A 21453-nucleotide genomic window follows, 5' to 3' on the forward strand; every position below is an offset into this window, starting at 1 on the left:
CTTCCCGTCCCCAAAGCAGACCCCCAACCATTGCCTCAGAATTTTGGGCTCAGCGTGCCTGGACATGCAGGGCTGTATGACTGATGTGGAGGAAAGCAGGCTGAAGGTCTGGGCTGAACTTGGACCACAAACTAGCAGCCCTCAACCCGGGAGGGACCTGGGCTCTAGGGGCAGACACGCAGCTGAGCATTGCAGGGAGGCTGTGATTATGTCCGGGATGGCCCCACCATGGACAGAAGAAACAAGAGCAGCAAGGAGAGGGAACAGAGCAAGAGGAAACCAGAATGCCTGGGTGGGGGGGTGGGTGGGGGGACAGTTAAAGCCACAGTTCCACAGAGTAACCTTCTCTTACGTCCTCTTCAGGTTGATGGTTAGAAGAGGGGTTAACCAACACAGGAAGAATAATAAGATCTGTGACATGGCTGTGAGCTTCCAAGATGAAGTGTGAATGATTCCCAGGGATTTGCAGCACTCTGCTGCTGCTGCTGCTAAGTCCCTTCAGTCGTGTCCTACTCTGTGCGACCCCAGAGATGGCAGAACACTGGAGTGGGTTGCCATTTCCTTCTCCAATGCGTGAAAGTGAAGTTGCTCAATCGTGTCTGACTCTTAGCGACCCCATGGACTGCAGCCCACCAGGCTCCTCCATCCATGGGATTTTCCAGGCAAGAGTACTAGAGTGGGGTGCCATTGCCTTCTCCATGCAGTACCCTATATCATCATAAAGTAGAATCTGTGGTCCCTTAGGAGGGATTAAGAATAGCCCATCCCCAGAGCTCTAGAAGCCTCTGAGGCTGGCAGGCAGCAGTGTTACCCCAGTTTACCAAACTTTAACTAAAAGTATACACCTTTCTTGGAGACAAGCAAAAACTTCAAATACTCACTACCTATAATTTAGGTATACAGCACACAGTATATTTAGCCAGATACTAAAATTATGAATATACGATAAAAACTACACACCTATGAATTCACAGATACTATATGTGGTCCACTTTTATGACTTTCATTGTCCCACTTCTTTTAAGGCCATCTGGAAATCAATTAATCCATTTAAGTGAGTAAAAATGCCCATTTAATAAACACTAAGGAAACACTTTCAACTGAACTGGTAAGAAGTAAGAGCATGGGGGAAATCATACATACGGGGTTTTATTTCTCAAGAGAATGCCTGAGTGGAAAATAACCTATTCTATACCATTTAATTCTGTTGTGAAAGGTTGCGACTGTTGCCAAATGCATTTCAGTTCTCTGTTCTTGCCTAATAGTAGATATCTGAGGAGCCAGATGCCAAAAGTGTAACCCAGAACAGTTCTTGAAATTACCTTTGTGAATAAAAAAACAAGAGTTCAAAAAGTCAAAAGAGCTGGCTGGAGCTCAGAGAAGAAAGAACAAATGTAGTTGCAGGAGAAAAAAAAAGAGAAAGAGAGAGAGAAAGGAAAGCATTTAAGTTTGAGTGTGCTTTTGAGTCTTGGGAGAACCAGGAGAGCAGCAGAGAGTAGGGATGGGGGGCTGGAAGGCCCCGGGCATCAGACACACCCCGTTTACCATCATCACTTATGTCCCTACAAATGCTTTCAACTTAGTACAACTTTGCCACTTAGGCGGCAGCTTGAAACCATCACTTTAATCACTGCATTTGCTTCCTGAAAGGCTCCTGCAATTCTGGATTTGCTGACAGGGCAGCATGAACCCAATCCACATGCATCCACTGTGCTGATACACATGGAAAAATCATATTTATATTCTTATTGGTGTGTATCTCAGTCTGGCTACAAGAGATTGAGCCAGCTTAACAATGATCCCACATACAGTGATCTAATATTGCACAAATGTTTGACTACAACTCAGCAGTTGTTTGCAATGAACAAACTGAATTCCAGAAATTATTAACTTATACAAAGTAGGGGGAAAAAAAGAGCTAAGAAAAGAGGGTTGTTGTTCCATAGGTATAGAGTTTCTATTCTGCGAGATGAAAAAGTTCTGCAGATTTGTTGCACAGGTGAATACATAACACTATTGAAGTGTATACTTAAAAGTGGTTAATTAAGATGGTCAATTTTACGTTATGTGTTTTCTACCAGACTGAAAAACTAATAAAATTTACTTTATTAAATGCAAAAAAAGAGTGCATTAATTTCATGTCCCATACTTGGCTAAAACCACTAACTAAATGGAATTTCCTGTGAAAAAGAGAAAATCAGAGAGAAAGAGAGAGAAAAAGCTTACTCCGATATAAAGTGCAGTGAAAGTCGCTCAGTTGTGTCCAACTCTTTGTGACCCCATGGATTATACAGTCCATGGAATTCTCCACACCAGAATACTGGAGTGGGTAGCCTTTCCCTTCTCCAAGCGGTCTTCCCAACCCAGGGATCGAATCCAGGTCTCTGGCATTGCAGATGGATTCTTTACCAGCTGAGCCACAAGGGAAGCCCAAGAATACTGGAAGTAGCCTATCTCTTCTTCAGAGGATCTTCCTGACCCAGGAATTGAACTGGGGTCTCCTGCATTACAGAGAGAGTCTTTACCAACTGAGATATCAGGGAAGCCCCTCTCCAATTTAAAGACCAGCTTTAAATTCCAATCAGAACAAATAAAGGAGAAAATTTAAGGTTGGAGAGCCCAAACTGGCTTGATTTCTTTGGAACAGTCCACTGTGACAATATGACATGGCAATTCCAACATTTTTACTTTAAAAATCTTAACGGGGTAACCTATCAGACAGGTCACCCAACGTTCAGGTGTCCCTCCTGAAGCAGGCCGTGATGGGTGAGGTCCACTCCTGCTGTAGGCAGACCTAGAATCACTCAACACACTGCAGTCCTCCTCTGCTGAGGCCTCCAGTCGGGAGGAAGATTCATACATCCCATTGTTTTCCGGTTGCCCAATGGAACTACCGCAATTAGGTATTTTATTTTGTTATTAACTGGCTTACATAATTTTAGATTAACATGTGAGCAGGCTCCGAGTCCAACTAGGAGCCTAGTAGTTTTCTGTTCAACTAGTGCTTCTGTGTTAGTTTTCTAGGGCTGCTGTAACAAAGCGCCATACAGTGGGTGGCTTAAAAAACACAAACTGATGGTCTCACAATTCTGGAGGCCAGATGTCAGAAAGCAAGGTGTGGGTTGTGGTCTTGGTTCCTTCTGAGGGTTTCGGAGGGGACTCTGTTCCAGGCCTCTCCCCTAGTAGTGTGTGGATGCTACTGCCCCATCACTGCAACCCTCCATCCCCACCCACATGGTCTTCCTCTTATAAGGATGCCAGTCATATGGGATAAGGAGCCTGCTCGACTCCAGGATGACCTCATCCTAACTAATGACACCTGCAAGGACCCTAGTCCCCAGTAAGGGGACATTTTGTGGTAAAAGGGATGAGGATTTCAACATATCATTTGGGGGCAGGGGACACAACTCAACCTACAACAGCTTCTCCAAAGATGACCCCTAGGGATTCCCAGGTGGGGCAGTGGTGAAGAAACCACCTGCCAACGCAGGAGATGCAAGAGAGGTGGGTCCAATCCCTGGATTGGGAAGATCCCCTGGAGGAGGAAGTGGCACCCTGCTCCTTGCCTGGGAAATCCTATGGACAGAGAAGTCTGGTGGGAAAAGGTCAGACATGACGGGGTGACCAAGCACCCACACAATAATATATAAAAACAAGAGTTTTTCAAAAGATGAACTCTAAGACCAGCAGCGTCGGCATCACCCGGGAATTTGTTTGTAATGTAAATTCCTGGACATTATCGCAGACATACTGACTCAAATCTTGGAAGCGCAGCCAAATAACATATATTTTAACAAGGCTTCAGGAGATTCTGAGGCACGCTAGAGTTTGAGAACCACTGATAAACCATAGCGTACATTAAAAAAAATCATTTTGTAATGCTAAGTGTGTAACTTGCCCTTCCAACAGAGTTGCTAGCCTTCTGGGGCTATCTCTGACTGTATTAATCACATATTGCTATACACAAAAGAGGTAAGAATCTGAAGTTCTATGAAGGCCACATGTGACCTTCCAGGAAGGTTTTATTCTGTCTGCTTGTAAGTATTATGAATTAACTGCCAAAATTAAAAGCCTAGATACCAGACTTTTATTGGAAAAAACTGCAAGATCTGGCAACACTGGATCCAATAACCCACATGGCAACAATCCACTGTTGAGTGGCTGAGGGTTTCAACCAGCCACAGTCCTTATCATTTCCTCATACATTACCAATACTGAGACTCCGTGCAGACCAATCTCACTCATTTACGTCACCTGTCCGGCCCCTAAGGGCATTTGGATTTCACTCATGTCTGGGCAGGGGCTTCCCAGGTGGCACTAGTGGTAAAGAACCCGCCTGCCAATGCAGGTGACATAGAGATGCCGATTCAATCCCTGGGTCAGGAAGATCCCCTGCAGGAGGGCATGGCAATCCACTCCAGTATTCCTGCCTGGAGAATCTCATGGACAGAGGAGCCTGGTGGGCTACAGGGTCACAAGGAGTCGGACACAAATGAAGCAACTTAGCCTGCATGCACACACGTCTGGGCAGAGGAAAACTAAATTATCCACAGCCTGAAATACTTAGCTGTTTCTGAGCAGCAAGTGTAGAACAGAATTCTAGAAGCCAGTGTCTCTGATTAGTACTGACTTTGTTTGGCTTCACTTTCCACCAGGTAATGGAGCAAGTTATAAAATGACACAAACACTGAAGATCAAAGTTTTGTAATGACTTGCCCATGTGACAATGCATGAGTGAGCTATAATATGACAAGAAGAGATTTTCATTAAGGAACAAAGGGATGTGGAGGATATGAAATTGTGATTTTTGAGACTATGTGCCTCATTCATGTACATGCTCTGCTGAGTTGCAACAGCATATCAGCTTTGTTTCCAGAGAAGCATGTGGAGAAAAAGTCACTCTTCAAAAATACTTACAGAAATTCTAAGCAAAATCCTGGAGTAGAATTTGAACAATTTGCCTTTAACACCAAGTATTTTCTGTACATGGAGAAGGCAATGGCACCCCACTCCAGTACTCTTGCCTGGAAAATCCCATGGATGGAAGAGCCTGGTAGGCTGCAGTCCATGGGGTCGCTAAGTCGGACACGACTGAGCAACTTCACTTTCACCTTTCGCTTTCATGCATTGGAGAAGGAAATGGCAACCCACTTCAGTGTTCTTGCCTGGAGAATCCCAGGGACGGGGGAGCCTGGTGGGCTGCCATCTATGGGGTCGCACAGAGTCGGACACGACTGAAGTGACTTAGCAATAGCAATAGTTTCTGTACAAAGGACACAGAAGACACCATTTTTGCATTTTGCCAAGATCCCTGGGAGTAGCTCATGAAATACTGAGGGGAGTGGGGGTTTGGGGTCTCTGTCTCAGTGGTAAGGACAAGTCCAGAGAGTGGTGGTGGGAACTCACACATCCACGTGGAGACAGGCTTCAATAACAGAAGTTTCAACAAGGGAACACACTTCATCGGGAAGCCTGAAGGAAGTTCTACTCGCCATGGAGTTCATCCCAAATATATATTTAAAAAATATATATGTAATATATATATTTCTTAAAATTTTAATATATTATTTAATATATTTGTTTTGTATATTTTTATAAATATTTAAAATATATTTAAATATATATATTAAAAAAATAATACACTCAAAGATTACTGAACCAGAGGATACAGACAAAACAACGCTATGAGCTGCAGGGCTACTTTCTGACAAATTCTTATGTTTTATTCTCTCCTTAACTATCACTGCATCCCAGCACCCATAAGAAAGGAAAGAGAAGATGGAATATGTCACTGATGACTAAATGTTCTTTAAAACTGTTAGAATTTACAACAAGCTTGATTTTCTCAAAGGCAAAGACGTCTCTCTCAGAAAGACCTAATATTTTGAATAGTGTATTAAAAGTTAAAGCATTTCTTTATGACAAAATAAATACATACACAAAATGGGACAGATTTGGGATATGAAAACGAGAGTGTACTTTCTCTCCTTAGTCTTTGGTATCACTGTATTAGCCAGGGTTCCCCAGAAACACAGAACCAATAGGATGCACATATGTAAAGGGAGGAACAGATGTATTTTAAAGAAGTGGGTCATGCCATCATGGGCTGACAAGTCCCGAGACCTGCAAGGTGAGTTGGCTGGAAGTAGCTGGTGACCCAGGAGAGTCAATGCGTTAGTTTCAGTGTAAAGGCGGGAAAAAGCAATGTACCTGCTAAAGGGCTGTCAGGTAAGAGGAGCTCCCTCTTATTCAGAGTAAAGTCAGCCTTTTTTGCTCCATGCAAACCCTGATTAGATGAGGCCCACCATCAATGGGGAGGGCAATCCGCTTTGCTCAGTCTACACTTCAGATGTTAACCTCATCCAGAAACACCCTCAAGACACAATCCAGAATAATGTTTAACCAAATCCTGAGACACCCTGTGGCCCAGTCAGTTGACACATAAATGTAATCATCACGGCTCCCCACATGCCCAATGGGTGAAAAAGCAAAGATAACCACCTCACAGAGATTTTCGAATCTGTGAGGAGCAAATATCCAAGGAAGACAAACATGTGTCTGACTCTGTGGAGAGGAGCCCATCTCCTGAGGCTCATCAGGCCCCTTCCACCTAATAGCTGCTCTTTGTAAGCTCACTCAACTTTTATAAGATCAGTTCTGTTCAGTTCAGTCGCTCAGTCGTGTTCAACTCTTTGTGACCGCATGGAATGAAGCACGCCAGGCTTCCCTGTACATCACCAATTCCTGGAGTTTTTTCAGACTCATGTCCATTGAGTTGGTGATGCCATCCAACCATCTCATCCTCTATCATCCACTTTTCCTCCTGCCATTAATCTTTCCCAGCATCAGGGTCTTTTCAAAGGAGTCAGGTCTTTGCATCAGGTGGCCAAAGAATTGGAGTTTCAGTTTCAGCATCAGTCCTTCCAGTGAATATTCAGGACTGATTTCCTTTAGCATGGACAGGTTGGATCTCTTCGCTGTTCAAGGGACTCTCAAGAGTCTTCTCCAACACCACAGTTCAAAAGCATCAGTTCTTTGGTACTCAACTTTCTTTACACTCCAACTCTCACATCCATACATAACTACTGGAAAAACCATAGCTTTGACTAGATGGACCTTTGTTGGCAAAGTAATGTCTCTGCTTTTTAATATGCTATTGAGGTTGGTCACAACTTTTCTTCCAAGAAGCAAGTGTCTTTTAATTTCATGGCTGCAATCACCATCTGCAGTGATTTTGGAGCCCCCACAAAACAAAGTCTGCCACTGTTTCCACTGTTTTCCCATCTATTTGCCGTGAAGTGATGGGACCAGATGCCATGATCTTAGTTTTCTGAATGTTGAGCTTTAAGCCAACATTTTCACTCTCCTCTTTCACTCTCATCAAGAGGCTTTTAGTTCCTGTTCACTTTCTGCCACAAGGATGGTGTCATCTGCATATCAGAGGTTACTGATATTTCTCCCAGAAATCTTGATCCCAGCTTGTGCTTCTTCCAGCCCAGCATTTCTCATGATGTACTCTGCATAGAAGTTAAATAAGCAGGGTGACAATATACAGCCTTGACATACTCCTTTCCCTATTTGGAACCAGTCTGTTGTTCCATGTCCAGTTCTAACTGTTACTTCCTGACCGGCATACAGATTTCTCAGGAGGCAGGTCAGGTGGTCTGGTATTCCATCTCTTTCAGGATTTTCCACAGTTTGTTGTGATCCACACAGTCAAAGGATTTGGCATAGTCAATAAAGCAGAAAAAAATGTTTTTTTTAGAACTCCCTTGCTTTTTCGATGATCCAGCAGAGGTTGGCAATTTGATCTTTGATTCCTCTGCCTTTTCTAAAACCAGCTTGAACATCAGGAAGTTCATGGTTCATGTATTGTTGAAGCCTGACTTGGAGAATTTTGAGCATTACTTTAATAGCGTGTGAGATGAGTGCAATTGTGCAGTAGTTTGAGTATTCTTTGGCATTGCCTTTCTTTGGGATTGGAATGAAAACTGACCTTTTCCAGTCCTATGGCCACTGCTGCTTCTTTCAAATTTGCTGGCATGTTGAGCGCAGCACTTTCACAGCATCATCTTTCAGGATTTGAAATAGCTCAGTAGGAATTCCATCACCTCCACTAGCTTTGTTCGTAGTGATGCTTCCTAAGGTCCACTTGACTTCACATTCCAGGATGTCTGGCTCTAGGTGAGTGATCATACCATCATGATTATCTGGGTGGTGACTATCTCTTCTGTATAGTTCTTCTGAGTATTCTTGACACCTCTTCTTAATCTCTTCTGCTTCGGTTAGGTCCATACCACTTCTGTCCTTTATTGTGCCCATCTTTGCATGAAATGTTCCCTTGGTATCTCTAATTTTCTTGAAGAGATCTCTTAGTCTTTCCCATTCTACTGTTTTCCTCTATTTCTTTGCACTGATCACTGAGGAAGGCTTTCTTATCTTTCCTTGCTATTCTTTGGAACTCTGCATTCAAATGGGTATATCTTTCCTTTTTGCTTCTCTTCTTTTCACAGCTATTTGTAAGGCCTCCCCAGACAGCCATTTTGCTTTTTTGCCTTTCTTTTTCTTGCGGATGGTCTTGATCCCTGTCCATAGTCCATCAGGCAATCTGTCTATCAGATCTAGTCCTTTAAATCTATTTCTCACTTCCACTGTATAATCATAAGGGATTTGATTTAGGTCATACCTGAATGGTCTAGCAGTTTTCCCTACTTACTTCAATTTAAGTCTGAATTTGGCAATAAGGAGTTCATGATCTGAGCCAGTCAGGTTCGGTCTTGTTTTTGCTGACTATAGAGTTTCTCCACCTTTGGCTGCAAAGAATATATCAATCTGTTTTCAGTGTTGACCATCTGGTGATGTCCATGTGTAGAGTCTTCTCTTGTGTTTTTGAAAACGTGCTTGCTCTGACCAGTGTGTTCTCATGGCAAAACTCTATTAGCCTTTGCCCTGCTTCATTCTGTACTCCAAGCCCAAACTTGCCTGTTCCTCCAGGTGTTTCTTGACTTCCTACTTTTGCATTCCAGTCCCCTATAACGAAAAGGACATCTTTTTTGGGTGTTAATTCTAGAAGGTCTTATAGGTCTTCATAGAACCGTTCAGCTTCAGCTTCTTCAGCATTACTGGTCAGGACATAGACTTGGATTACTGTGATACTGAATGGTTTGCCTTGGAAATGAGCAGAGATGACTAGGTCATTTTTGAGACTGCATCCAAGTACTGCATTTCATGCTCTTTTGTTGACTATGACGGCTACTTCATTTCTTCTAAGGGATTCTTGCCCACAGTGGTAGTTATAATGGTAATCTGAGTTAAATTCACCCATTCCAGTCTATTTTAGTTTGCTTCCTAAAATGTTGACGTTCACCCTTGCCATCTCCTGTCTGACCACTTCCAATTTGCCTTGATTCATGGACCTAACATTCCAGGCTCCTATGCAATATTCAAGATCACTGCACAATAAACTATGTAGAGCTGTGTGCCACTATGCACCTGACTGAATGGCTACAATTAGAAATAGATATTGACAATAAAAAGGGCTGATGGAACAACTAGAACTCCAACCCTTTGCTGGAAAGGCTGTAAACTGGTGCAGCCACTTTAGAAAAAAGTTTGGCAATTTCTTATAGAGTTAAATATACCCATTACATGACCCAGAAATCCCACTCCATTGTATTTACCCCAAATAAATGAAAACTTACATCCACACACACATCTGTATGTGAATATTTACAGTAGCTTTATTCACGATCACCAAATACTAGAAACAACCCAAAGGTCCTTTAATGGGTGAACAGATTGAAAAACTGCATACAATGGAATACTACTCAGGATTAAAAATGAAAAACTGACTCATGCCTGAATCTCAAAAGCATTATGTTGAGTGAAAGAAATTGGTCTCAAAAGATTGAATATAGGTCTACTTAAATAATTTTTGAAAACACAAAACTATAGTGATAGAGAATGGCTCAGCGACCACCAGAGAGTATGGAGTGGAAGGTGGGTGTGACTCTAAGAGGTGAGTACAAGGGCGTTATGGGGGCAAATGGACTATTCTGAATCTTGCTTTGAGAAGTGGTTATACAAATCTACACACGTGTTATCTTTCATAGAATTATACAACTCTCCTCCAACACCAAATTTACTGTATAATAATTTTAAAACAAGTGGCTAAAGAAATTGCACGTCATCTACTTTATGCAGAGGATAAATGCATCTAATGGAAAATTTCTATGAACTGGGAGTCAGTCAACAGAAGTTGAACTGAGAATATACACACACAGGTAGCAGTAATGCCTCACCATCATTTGTACATTCTGATATACAAAGGGAGCAAATGACATTCTTGAGTTACTAGGCGTGCAGGCATGCCCAGTCACTCCGTCATGTCTGACTCTTTTGCCACCCCATGGACTATAGCCTGCTAGGCTCCTCTGTCCATGGGATCTCCCAGGCAAGAATACTGGAGTGGGTTGCCATTTCCTTCTCCAAGCGATCTTCTTGACCCAAGGATTAAACCCATGTCTTCTGTGGCTCCTCCATTAGCAGGCACAGTCTTTACCATTGAGCCACCTGGGCAGGCTGAGTTACCAGGCATGACCTGGTAATTCTCTGAAACGGCAAAACAGTTGTGATCTATATAATTTCTTTCCCAGGAACTTTGCATTCATGGTCTCTGACAACAGCCGTAAGGGAGAAAATTTAGGTTTAGAGATATATGGTAAGGGCTTCCTGGGTTGCTCAGCTGGTAAAGAATCTGCCTGCAATGCAGGAGAACCTGGTTCAGTTCCTGGGTTGGGAAGTTCTCCTGGAGAAGGGATAGGCTACCCACTCCAGTGTTCTTGAGCTTACCTGGTGGCTCAGATGGTAAAGAATCTGTCTACAACACAGGAGACCTGGGTTCGATCCCTGGGTTGGGAAGACTCCCTGGAGGAGGGCATGACAACCCACTCCAGTATTCTTGCCTGGAGAATCCCTATAGAAGGAGGAGCTGCAGTCCATGGGGCTGCAAAGAGCTGTATACAACTGAGTGATGAAGCACAGGACATAGATGGGAAAGGATTTGCTCTGGATTTTGATCTTGGGTCTGTCTAGTTTTCAAATCACCATACAAAGTCACAGCAAAGATTACACTCTGATTCCTCTCTTTTTTCTGCGAACCCTGAGCAGCCCTCTAATCCTCTGTGCTCTTAGAGTCCTGCTCTTCCTTTAAGGCTGTGGTTCTCAATGGGGGAGGAGGGAAGAATCTGTACCCAAGGGACATGTGGTAACATCTGGAGGCATTTTTAATCGTGACAGCTAGGGGAGAGGATGTTCTCTGGTGGGTAGAAGCCAGAGATGTTGCCAAACATCCTACAATACATAGGACAGTCCCCTGAATGATTATGCAGCCCAATATGTCACTAGTGCAGAGGCTGAGAACTTCCCAGAAACATGTATTAAACACATCCATGGAGAAGACTCTTGAGACAGCAAGGAGATCAAACCAGTCAATCCTAAAGGAAATCAACCCTGAATATTCATTGGAAGGACTGATGCTGAAGCTGAAGCTCCAATACTTTGGCCACCTGATGCTAAGAGCTGACTCACTGGAAAAACCCTGATGCTGGGCAAGATTGAGGGCCGGAGAAGGGTGAGATACAGCACAAAAATGGTTGGATGGCATCACCGACTCAATGGACATGAGTTTGAGCAAACTCTGAGAGGTGGTAAAAGACAGGGAGGCCTGGCGTGCTGCAGTCCATGGGGTTGCAAAGAGTTGGACACGACTGAGCAACAAATAAGCCAGACACTTTGCTAGCTATGTTTATATTCTCATCTCACATATCTCCTCAAAACCCTTCTGAGGTATTAATTGATCCCAATTTATAGTTAAGGTTCCTGTTCAGATGCATAAAGGAATGTGCTCAGAGCCCAGTGATGAGACAAGAAGCAAGTGGGTATCCCAGGCCCTTGTGACTGCAAAGCACAGGTCCTCACAGTGAGGTGCCAAGCCCTCTGTATACCTCCCCTCACTTCCATCTTCTCTGGGCTCAAAAATCACCTCTTAGCCCTGAGAGATCTGCAAATAAGAGGGAGCTGCTGGGCTGGCAAAAGGGTACATCTGAATTTCAGAGGCTCCAGGAAATGGGTGGGGCCTGTCATCACTAAGAACCACCCAGGATTGCTCCATCCATCCCTCCCTCAGCCCCCAGGGTGATGATGTCTGTCCTCCACCCAAACCGTCCAGAGACACTCCCAGCTGCATGTTCTTGGATGACTTCCTCTCCTCTCCCACCAGCCCATGTTGGTTGCTGGATTCACCACAGGGAGCGGGGCCCTCAGGCAGGGGGCCAGGGACTGGGACACATCATAGAACAACGCACTACAGTCAGTTTCCCACAATAACATCCGATGGACAGGGTGTGCCTGAGAAAATCAGCAGAACGCTTTAAAAAACAAGTCCTGCAATCACCCCTGAGTGATTCTGCTTCAATCTCACTCTTTCATATAATGAGTGTTGACAGTTTCAACAGTTAAAAATGAGGTGTGTATAATAAGACAGAGGGAAAGAGAAGAGAGAAAGAAAGAGAAGAGACAGAATTCCCTGGCTGTCCAGTGGTGAAGACTCCATGCTTCCACTGCAGAGGGGCATAGGTTCCTGGTCAGGGAACTAAGATCCTGCATGCTGTGTGGCACAGCCAAAAAAATAAATTAAAAGTATAAAAAAAAAAAAGAAGAGAAAAAGAGAAGTAGGAAAACAGAGGGAAGGCAGAGGAACAGTGTGAGAGGAGAAGAGCATATGCCTAAAGCTTATCATGAAACTTACAACACAGATATCTCATGACAAACAAGGAAGAACTCAAGACCGAGGACCCACGGGCAAACCAAGTGTGACCACGTGGGTGGAAGCTACTGCAGACCTCCTCCAGACAACTGCAGTTGGGCCTCAGGGCAGACCGCACACCCCAGTTCTCCAACTCAGCAAGGCCCAGTCGTCCCCAGGAGGGTCCAGGCTGGTGGCTGTGCCGTCCGGCCACTGGGAGCCAGCAGTGCCCCTCCCCCGCCCCCGCACAGCACTCACAGTTCCAGGATCAGGATGACGTCCGTCTTGTTCTCGTAAACCTCGTGCAGGGTGATGACGTTGGGGTGCTGGATCTCCTTTAGGATGCTGACTTCCCGCTCGATGTCCTCGCGGCTCACGCCCCGCCGGCTGGATTTGGTCCTCCTTTTCTTGATGAATTTGGCGGCATACTGTAGACCGGTGCTTTTCTCACGGCATTTCTTCACGACGGCAAACTGCCCACTGCAGAGAGAAGGGAGAAGAGGTCCTGGGTCATTTATATCTTCTTCGTGTGCTGCGCTTAGTCCCTCAGTCGTGTCCCACTCTCTGCAACCCCATGGACTGTAGCCCACCAGTCTCCTCTGTCCATGGGGTTCTACAGGCAAGAATACTGGAGTGGCTTGACATGCCCTTCTCCAGGGGATATATGTTCTTTATTGTTCACTAAAACCCAGGTTTGGGCAAGAATGTAGTCCCAAGGGGTGGGATGGGGGGAACAATAGGATTGTAAATAAGGAAGTCCAAATTGTGGGAAATTAATAAATTCAATAGATAAATTTCTTCTTATAATTTGGCTCCATTAATTTAAGCCTCTTTCTTTATGAACAATGCTGCAAAGAATATAATTTCCTTCCTTGAATCACATTTTATTGAATGGGTAATAACACCTCCATTTCTCTGTTCTCCTCCCCCATTTCAGATTCAGGGGCCACAGGAAGGAGCTCCCTCCCATTGGGCCTCATTTCCTTGTTCTTGTTCTATTTTCTAGGAAAGCAAGAGGTTGGGATCAAGGAAATGGCGGAAATATACAGGGTCCTGCCTTCAGTGATGTATTTCTAGCACATACTAAGTCACTTCAGTCACATCCGACTCTGTGCGACCCTATGGACTATAACCCGCCAGGCTCTTCTGTCAGTGGGATCCTCCAGGCAAGAATACTGGAGTGGGTTGCCATTTTCTTCTCTAGGGGATCTTCCCGACCCAGGGATTGACCCAGCCTGCATTGCAGGCTGATTCTTTACTGTCTGAGGTGCTAGGGAAACTCAAATACTTGTTAATTGAAACACATCAACAACAACAAAAACACAAGCAATACCTCATTTTATTGGGCTTCACTTTATGTGCTTCACAGACAGTTTTTACAATTTGAAGGTCTGTAGCAATCTAGTATTGAGCAAACCTATTTGCTCCATTTTTCCAACAGCATTTGCTCACATGTCTCTGTTTGCAGTATTTCAAACTTTTTCAAGATTATTATATTTGTTATAGTAGTTTGAGATCAGTGATCTTTGATGTTACCCCTGAGAAAAGATTACAACTTGCTGAAGGCTCAGATGATGGTGAGCAATTTTTTGCAATACAATATTTTCTAATTAAGGTATCTATATTGTTTTCTTGTTCTTTAAGGTTTAACACTATTGCACACCTAAGAGACTACAGTACAGTGTGCAACTTTTTTATGTAATTATTTTTGACTCACTTTATTGCAATCTTTGCTTCATTGATGTGGTCTGGAAAGGAACCTGCAATGTCCGAGTCTGCCTCTATATATTTTGTTCATATTTCAGGGACTGATAAGTGATATGCACTAGACATTTGTTGGCTGCTTCTTCAGTATCACCTCGCTCCTCTTCTTTTCCCACAATATCTATTATAATTTGGCTCCATTAATTTAAGCCTCTTTCTTTATGAACAATGCTGCAAAGAATATAATTTCCTTTCTTGAATCACATTTTATTAAATGGGTAATAACACCTCCATTTCTCTGTTCTCCTCCTTCTCCCCCATTTCAGATTCAGGGTCCACAGGAAGGGTTTTTGGTTCTGGGAAGCCAAGGTCCACCCCCAACCATAGATATGGTTCATGTGACCTAAACTAATCCAATTTGTGCACTATATTCTTTTTTTGGAGAATGTGAAGACAAAGATTTTTGTTAAGACACTTTGACCCTCCTCCCCTCCAAAGCTGCTGCCAGTCATCTTGGGACCACTCCTGATCTAAAGCAGAGGCACAACCGGTCAAAGGAAAGAAAACAGGTCTGCGGTAACCCTGTGGAGTGGCTGGATCAACCCTGGCCTGAAGTCATCTGCCTTTAGACTTTCCAGCAACACAAGCCAATAAAATTCCCTTTACTGCTAAAGCCAGTTTGGTTTGGGTTTTTTTATTTCTTGCAGAGGGAAGCATCCTAAATTTGACAGCAGAGCCGCCTATCCAAATGCTGTTGCTAAGTCCTGTCCTATGCTTTGCAATAAAAGGATACAATAACAGAGCTTGACACAAAATAGTAAAGTGACCGTGTAAGCAGGGGAGAAGCAAGCAGTATACCCTTAAGGTAAGTGAAACACAATGGAAAGGGGCTTCCTACATCACTGCTGGCATCCTCACTGCCTCCCTAGTACCCGAGTGCCAAGGGCCAATCCAGCCATCACAGGATGGGCACATTTCTGGGCACCTGCTGGGGAACTGCTATGTGGAGAATTATCACTGTTATTTTTTGCTAGATTTATTCTCCTCACATGACGAAAAAAGGGAGACAGAAAAATCAAATTAAGGCTAATATTTTGATGTTAAAGAATGGATACATTAAAATGTTACTCATTTACTTTGGCAGTGGGAGGCCATGAAGATAAAAACACATAGTGAAGAATTATTTTTACAGCAGTACCAATTTTTTTGCATGACAGGTTATTAATACTTTCTTTCCCCGGTCAGCAGGATAGCATAGATGCTGAAGAATAAATCACATCAGAACACTAGCACCTACTGCCTGTAAGCTTACAACCTTAAAGAGTCATGGGAAATGTTATGACTTTATTACAATCATTTTCTGATTTCCTTGGGGAGTGGAACACTGGGCTTTCCCTCTGGTAGTGGGTAGAGGGTAGGCTGCAGAGATGGGGCTTATGGAGAAAAGAGGAAAAACAGCCCAAATACAAAACAACGTTAGCTTTCCAGAAGCCAGTGAAGTGGTGTTTGTAACCCCTCTCCTCAAAAATACAGTACCACTTCCCCACTAAGCATTCTCAAGGGGCCCCAGGACTCAGCCCAGCCAAGGACTTCCAATCCACAGTAACACATGCTTCTAGGAGCTGGGCCCATGAATGCATCTGGCAGTTACAGCCACTCGTCAGGCAGACTTAAGGCAAACTCGGTGACTTGAATCACATTGCTTAAAAAAAAAAAACAAAAGCAAAGAGCCAAAGGGGAAAAAAAATATCATCAGGAGAGCCACAAAGTATTTTAAACTCAAGCCTGAAATCAAAGATTTTCACAGCCAAATGTTCTATGTTGGCATTCGATGCTTTCAATTATGGGAAGTGAGAGAATCAGGTTCCCAACCCTAAGGCCGAGTTCAAGTGTGGTTCTGAACATCCTGTGTTTCAAGGCGAAGAGTATGTGCACACATCTAAGACAACCGTGTGACCCAGGTTTGCAGCCTAATATCTAGAACCCATTCCCTCACCAAACCATTGACCACTCACTCACACTTCAGGGTCCCCTCATGAGCAGTCTGAAGGTGGGAGAGGCCCCTGCACAGGAGAAGTTGTGATTCTAGTGCCCCCCATGGCAGCATGCTAGCATCTGAGCTAACTTTGGCTGCAGGATGTCAGAGGAGAGTGTAGAACAATTTGGGGAAACACTTTCTAGATCTATCTCAATGCCGCCTCTTTAAAGACACTTTTCCTTATTTATCACCCATTCTTCAACAATCTGCCTCCCCATCCCTTTGCTCCAATGAATGCTACATCCCCGAGTCCACAGGGCACCTCATACCCCTCTGTGGCCCCTTAGCAGGCTGAGGACAGACTCCTTGGAGAAGAAACTTATCTCAAACACAGTGATTTCCTTTGAGAGACCTCATTCCCGTTGGACTATTGGTTAAATGCTGCTCCCAACCTTCCCTTGTGATCCAGCTTCTGGGGCAGGAGGAGAGAAAACGCACCCAGAGAAGCCAGGCCACCACTGCTGCCACCTAGAAGACTGGCTGCCGCTCCTGCCAACCCCCGTCCTGTGACAAACACACGAGGCCCCTCAGTGACTGATACCCACAAAGGCGGTGGATGGGGAAGGTAGCTTCCTTACTAGAAAACAGAAGCATTTAAACTTGACAAGACAGAGTACAGGCCATCCTTATTTCCTCCAGGATCTTTATTTGCAAATTCACTTCAGTTCAGTTCAGTCGCTCAGTTGTGTCCGACTCTTTACGACCCCATGAATCGCAGCACGCCAGGCCTCCCTGTCCATCACCATCTTCCGGAGTTTACCCAAACTCATGTCCATCGAGTCGGTGATGCCATCCAGCCATCTCATCCTTTGTCGTCCCCTTCTCCTCCTGCCCAAAATCCCTCCCAGCATCAAAGTCTTTTCCAATGAGTCAACTCTTCGCATGAGGTGGCCAAAGTACTGGAGTTTCAGCTTTAGCATCATTCCTTCCAAAGAACACCCAGGACTGATCTCCTTTAGAATGGACTGGTTGAATCTCCTTGCAGTCCAAAGGACTCTCAAGAGTCTTCTCCAACACCACAGTTCAAAAGCATCAATTCTTCAGCACTCAGCTTTCTTCACGGTCCAACTTTCACATCCATATATCACCACTGGAAAAACCATAGCCTTGACTAGATGGACTTTTGCTGGCAAAGTAATGTCTCTGCTTTTGAATATGCTATCTAGGTTGGTCATAACTTTCCTTCCAAGGAGTAAGCATCTTTTAATTTCATGGCTGCAATCACCATCTGCAATGATTTTGGAGCCCCCAAAAATAAAGTCTGACATTGTTTCCCCATCTATTTCCCATGAAGTGGTGGGACCAGATGCCATGATCTTCGTTTTCCGAATGTTGAGCTTTAAGCCAACTTTTTCACTCTCCTCTTTCACTTTCATCAAGAGGCTTTTTAGTTCCTCTTCACTTTCTGCCATAAGGGTCATGTCATCTGCATATCTGAGGTTATTGATATTTCTCCCGGCAATCTTGATTCCAGCTTGTGCTTCTTCAGCCCAGCATTTCTCATGATGTACTCTGCCCTTATAATTTTATTTGTAATCTAAAAAACTCAATACTCATAGTATTATTGTGGTCATTTGTGGATCTGACCACAAATGACCAGACATGGTCAGACATGCATGTTCCCAGCTGAGCTCGGTTAAGGGCACACTCTGCCTCCTGTTTCAGCGCTCACAATGTAATCAGTGTCCTTTTCATAGTCTGTTCAGTGCCGTGTTTTCAGTTTCATTTTGCATTTTGTGCTTTTTGTTCATGATTTCACTATTTAAAATGGCCCCCAAGCATGGTATTGAAGAGCTGTCCAGTGTTCATTGAGCATGGAGGCTATGGTGTGCCTTACAGAGATAACACGTGTTAGACAAGGCACGCTTGGCATGAGATATAGTGCTGCTGGCCATGGATCAACATTACTGCATCAACTATATACATACAATTAGGTGCCTTTAAGTTGGCTTAAAGCTCAACGTTCAGAAAACAATGATCACGGCATCCGGTCCCATCACTTCATGAGAAATAGATGGGAAACAGTGGAAACACTGACTTTATTTTTGGGGGCTCCAAAATCACTGTAGATGGTGACTGCAGCCATGAAATTAAAAGACGCTTACTCCTTGGAAGGAAAGTTATGACCAACCTAGATAGCATATTCAAAAGCAGAGACATTACTTTGCTGACTAAGGTCCATCTAGTCAAGGCTATGTATGGATGTGAGAGTTGGACTGTGAAGAAGGCTGAGTGCTGAAGAACTGATGCTTTTGAACTGTGGTGCTGGAGAAGACTCTTGAGAGTCCCTTGGACTGCAAGGAGATCCAACCAGTCCATTCTGAAGGAGACCGACCTGGGATTTCTCTGGAAGGAATGATGCTAAAGCTGAAGCTCCAGTACTTTGGACACCTCATGTGAAGTGTTGACTCATTGGAAAAGACTTTGATGCTGGGAGGGATTGGGGGCAGGAGGAGAAGGGGACGACAGAGGATGATGCGGCTGGATGGTATCACTGACTCGATGAAGGTGAATCTAAGTGAACTCCGAGAGTTGGTGATGGTCAAGGAGGCCTGGCGTGCTGTGATTCATGGGGTTGCAAAGAGTCGGACACGACTGAGCGACTGAACTGAACTGAACTGAAACAGAAACACAACAAACAATGTTATGTGTTGATCTATTGGTAAAATGTGACCTGCTCACAGGACCCTTGCCAGGAGCCAGCACGAGGAGTCCCACCCGTGGCAAAGGTCATGAGGTTAAGGGGCCCGACAGGCAAAGGTGAGTCGGGCCTTAAGGGAGCCTCGCTGGATCTGCTCGTGCATCTGCCCCAAAACCAGAGTCTGCCTGCTTTACTGTGTTATGCTTTCCACCTACTCTTCCGACATTAACAAGGGGCTGTCCCCCCACCACCTTTTTCTGGAAAAAGTTAATTTAGAGCTTTTAGATAATAAAAGCTCCTGGGCATAATAAGAGTGTTCCAATCCAAAAACCCCTCTGATGGCTTTCTAGCCTGCCTGCCGGACTCTTACAGCTGCGCATGTCATTGTTTGTGGCCTCCCAACCACGAGAGGCACAGGAAGCTTAAAACATCCTAGGAATGTAGGGGCTTCCGAGGAGTCAAAATCATTAGAATAGGACCGATTAAGAGTTTCATTTGTTGAGCCAATACTTGCAGCCAAATTTTCATATCTTTTATTTGCAGATATAGTTGGTATATAGAAAAAATAGGTAGTAGCCCTGGTATTAGCAACATTAGATCTTTGAGTTAAGTACTTTCTTTGTTATAACCCACTGCACCTTTGTTCTACAGGAATGTAACTTTATTTAGTACTTTGAGGGTGATGCAGATTAAAGAAAAAACACTTCAGGGGAAAAAGAGCTTTCTGGTTGATAGACATTTATCTAGGAAAAGAGCTATAAAAATGTTAACAAGCCCCCTGGCCAGAAGATGATGTAAAACCACCTAAGACCTTTTGTATACGGGAAGGTATGCAAAAGGTAAGCCTGGTCTCAATAAGGGTCAGGACTGCTGCACCTGCATAACTCTGCATATTCCATTATTTCTTTATGTGCAACTTGGGATTTATATGGTGCTTTTGAAAATAAAGTTGTGGGTCTGGCACCAATGCTTGGCTCCCTCATGTCGTTCTTTTCTCCCTTTTCTGGCTGAATTCCCATCTGGAGCATGGAGGCTCGCCATGTCTACTTACTTGCCCTGGCTTCTAAGACCCACGTGAGAGGGAGCCCAAGGCGGGGCACCCTCTGCTATTCAAGCGGGTGCCAATGGCCTGCGAAGGTGGTGCAAACTCCTTGTCTTGGAGTTTTATTGGTTTTCCACATAAACCAAGTTATTCAGCATCTTTTCTCCACTAATTTTCCTACTACACTATTCTTTCCTAATCTCTCTTTATATTTCTAAATAAATAAGTTTTTCCTTGCCAACTCCGTCCCTGCTTCGAATTCCCTGGATCCACCGGGGCTGGACCCTGACAGACCCTAACTCTGTATTTCCTCCAGGACCACTGGTTCAGTATCTGCTAAGTCAGTGTTCGTGATGAATTTATAGAACATTAATTACTATGATGAGCACTGACCGTGTGTCATTTTTTTTGTTTGTTTGTTTTCATAACATTCTCTGTCATCTAATAACTGGCAGTTTATTACATTAGGTACAGCCAGCCACACTCATTTTAAAATGAAACGTTTCCATTTAAGGTAATGTTTATTAACCACCAGTGGTCAGATGCATATAAAGACAAGAGCCATCCCAGCTTTATAAGAGTTATCTACTTAAAAAAAATTAAAAAAAGTGTTTCAAACATAATCACTAATTTCATTAAAAAGAAAAAACTTTGGCTAAAAGGACCTTCAATAAAATAACCTAATCTAATTTTGGAGGCTTTCCTGGTGGCTCAGTGGTAAGGAATTCACCTGCCAATGTAGGAGATGTGGGTTCAATCCCTGGGTCAGGAAGATCCTCTGGAGAAGGGAATGGCAACCCACTCCAGTATTTTTGCCTGGGAAATCCCATGGACAGAGGAGCCTGGTGGCTACAGTCCATGGGGTCTCAAAAGACTTGGATATGATTGAGTGACTAAACAACAACAATCTAATTTCCAATCTGATTTCCTTGTCTTATGGATTAATATATCTAATTTAAACAGTACCCTGGCAGTCATTCAGTGAGTTTTATCCAGGATGCTATCTATGCAAGGCAGTTTACATAAAATTCACATTATCACCATCTCTTCTATCAATTAATGAGAAAACCAAGCCTCAGAGAGATTTTTAAAAATCACACCAAATCACTCAGCAAGTAAGTTGCATAATTGAGAACTGGAGCCAAATCCAAGTGCATTTGCCTCCAGAGCTCTATTCAATGAGCACAGTTGTTATACTGGGCTTGTGTCCATCTGACTGAGAT

At 43.8% G+C, this 21453-nt stretch overlaps 1 protein-coding gene across 10 annotated transcripts in view; it reads right to left on the minus strand.

Moving 5' to 3' along the window:
- DAPK1 (death associated protein kinase 1) overlaps nt 1-21453 on the minus strand; it is a 206090-nt gene that overhangs the window by 84205 nt on the left and 100432 nt on the right. For 7 of the 10 annotated variants that reach the window (XM_042243060.2, XM_027964242.2, XM_060409076.1 and 4 more), the window contains exon 3: nt 13064-13285. In XM_042243060.2, coding sequence (XP_042098994.1) covers nt 13064-13285 — 222 coding nt within the window. Of the gene's footprint in view, nt 1-13063; nt 13311-21453 lie in introns of those variants that run through there. The other 3 variants (XM_060409077.1, XM_060409078.1, XM_042243061.2) reach the window with 2 other exon arrangements.

Source organism: Ovis aries, chromosome 2 (genome assembly GCF_016772045.2).
Source record: "Ovis aries strain OAR_USU_Benz2616 breed Rambouillet chromosome 2, ARS-UI_Ramb_v3.0, whole genome shotgun sequence".
NCBI lineage: Eukaryota > Metazoa > Chordata > Mammalia > Artiodactyla > Bovidae > Ovis > Ovis aries.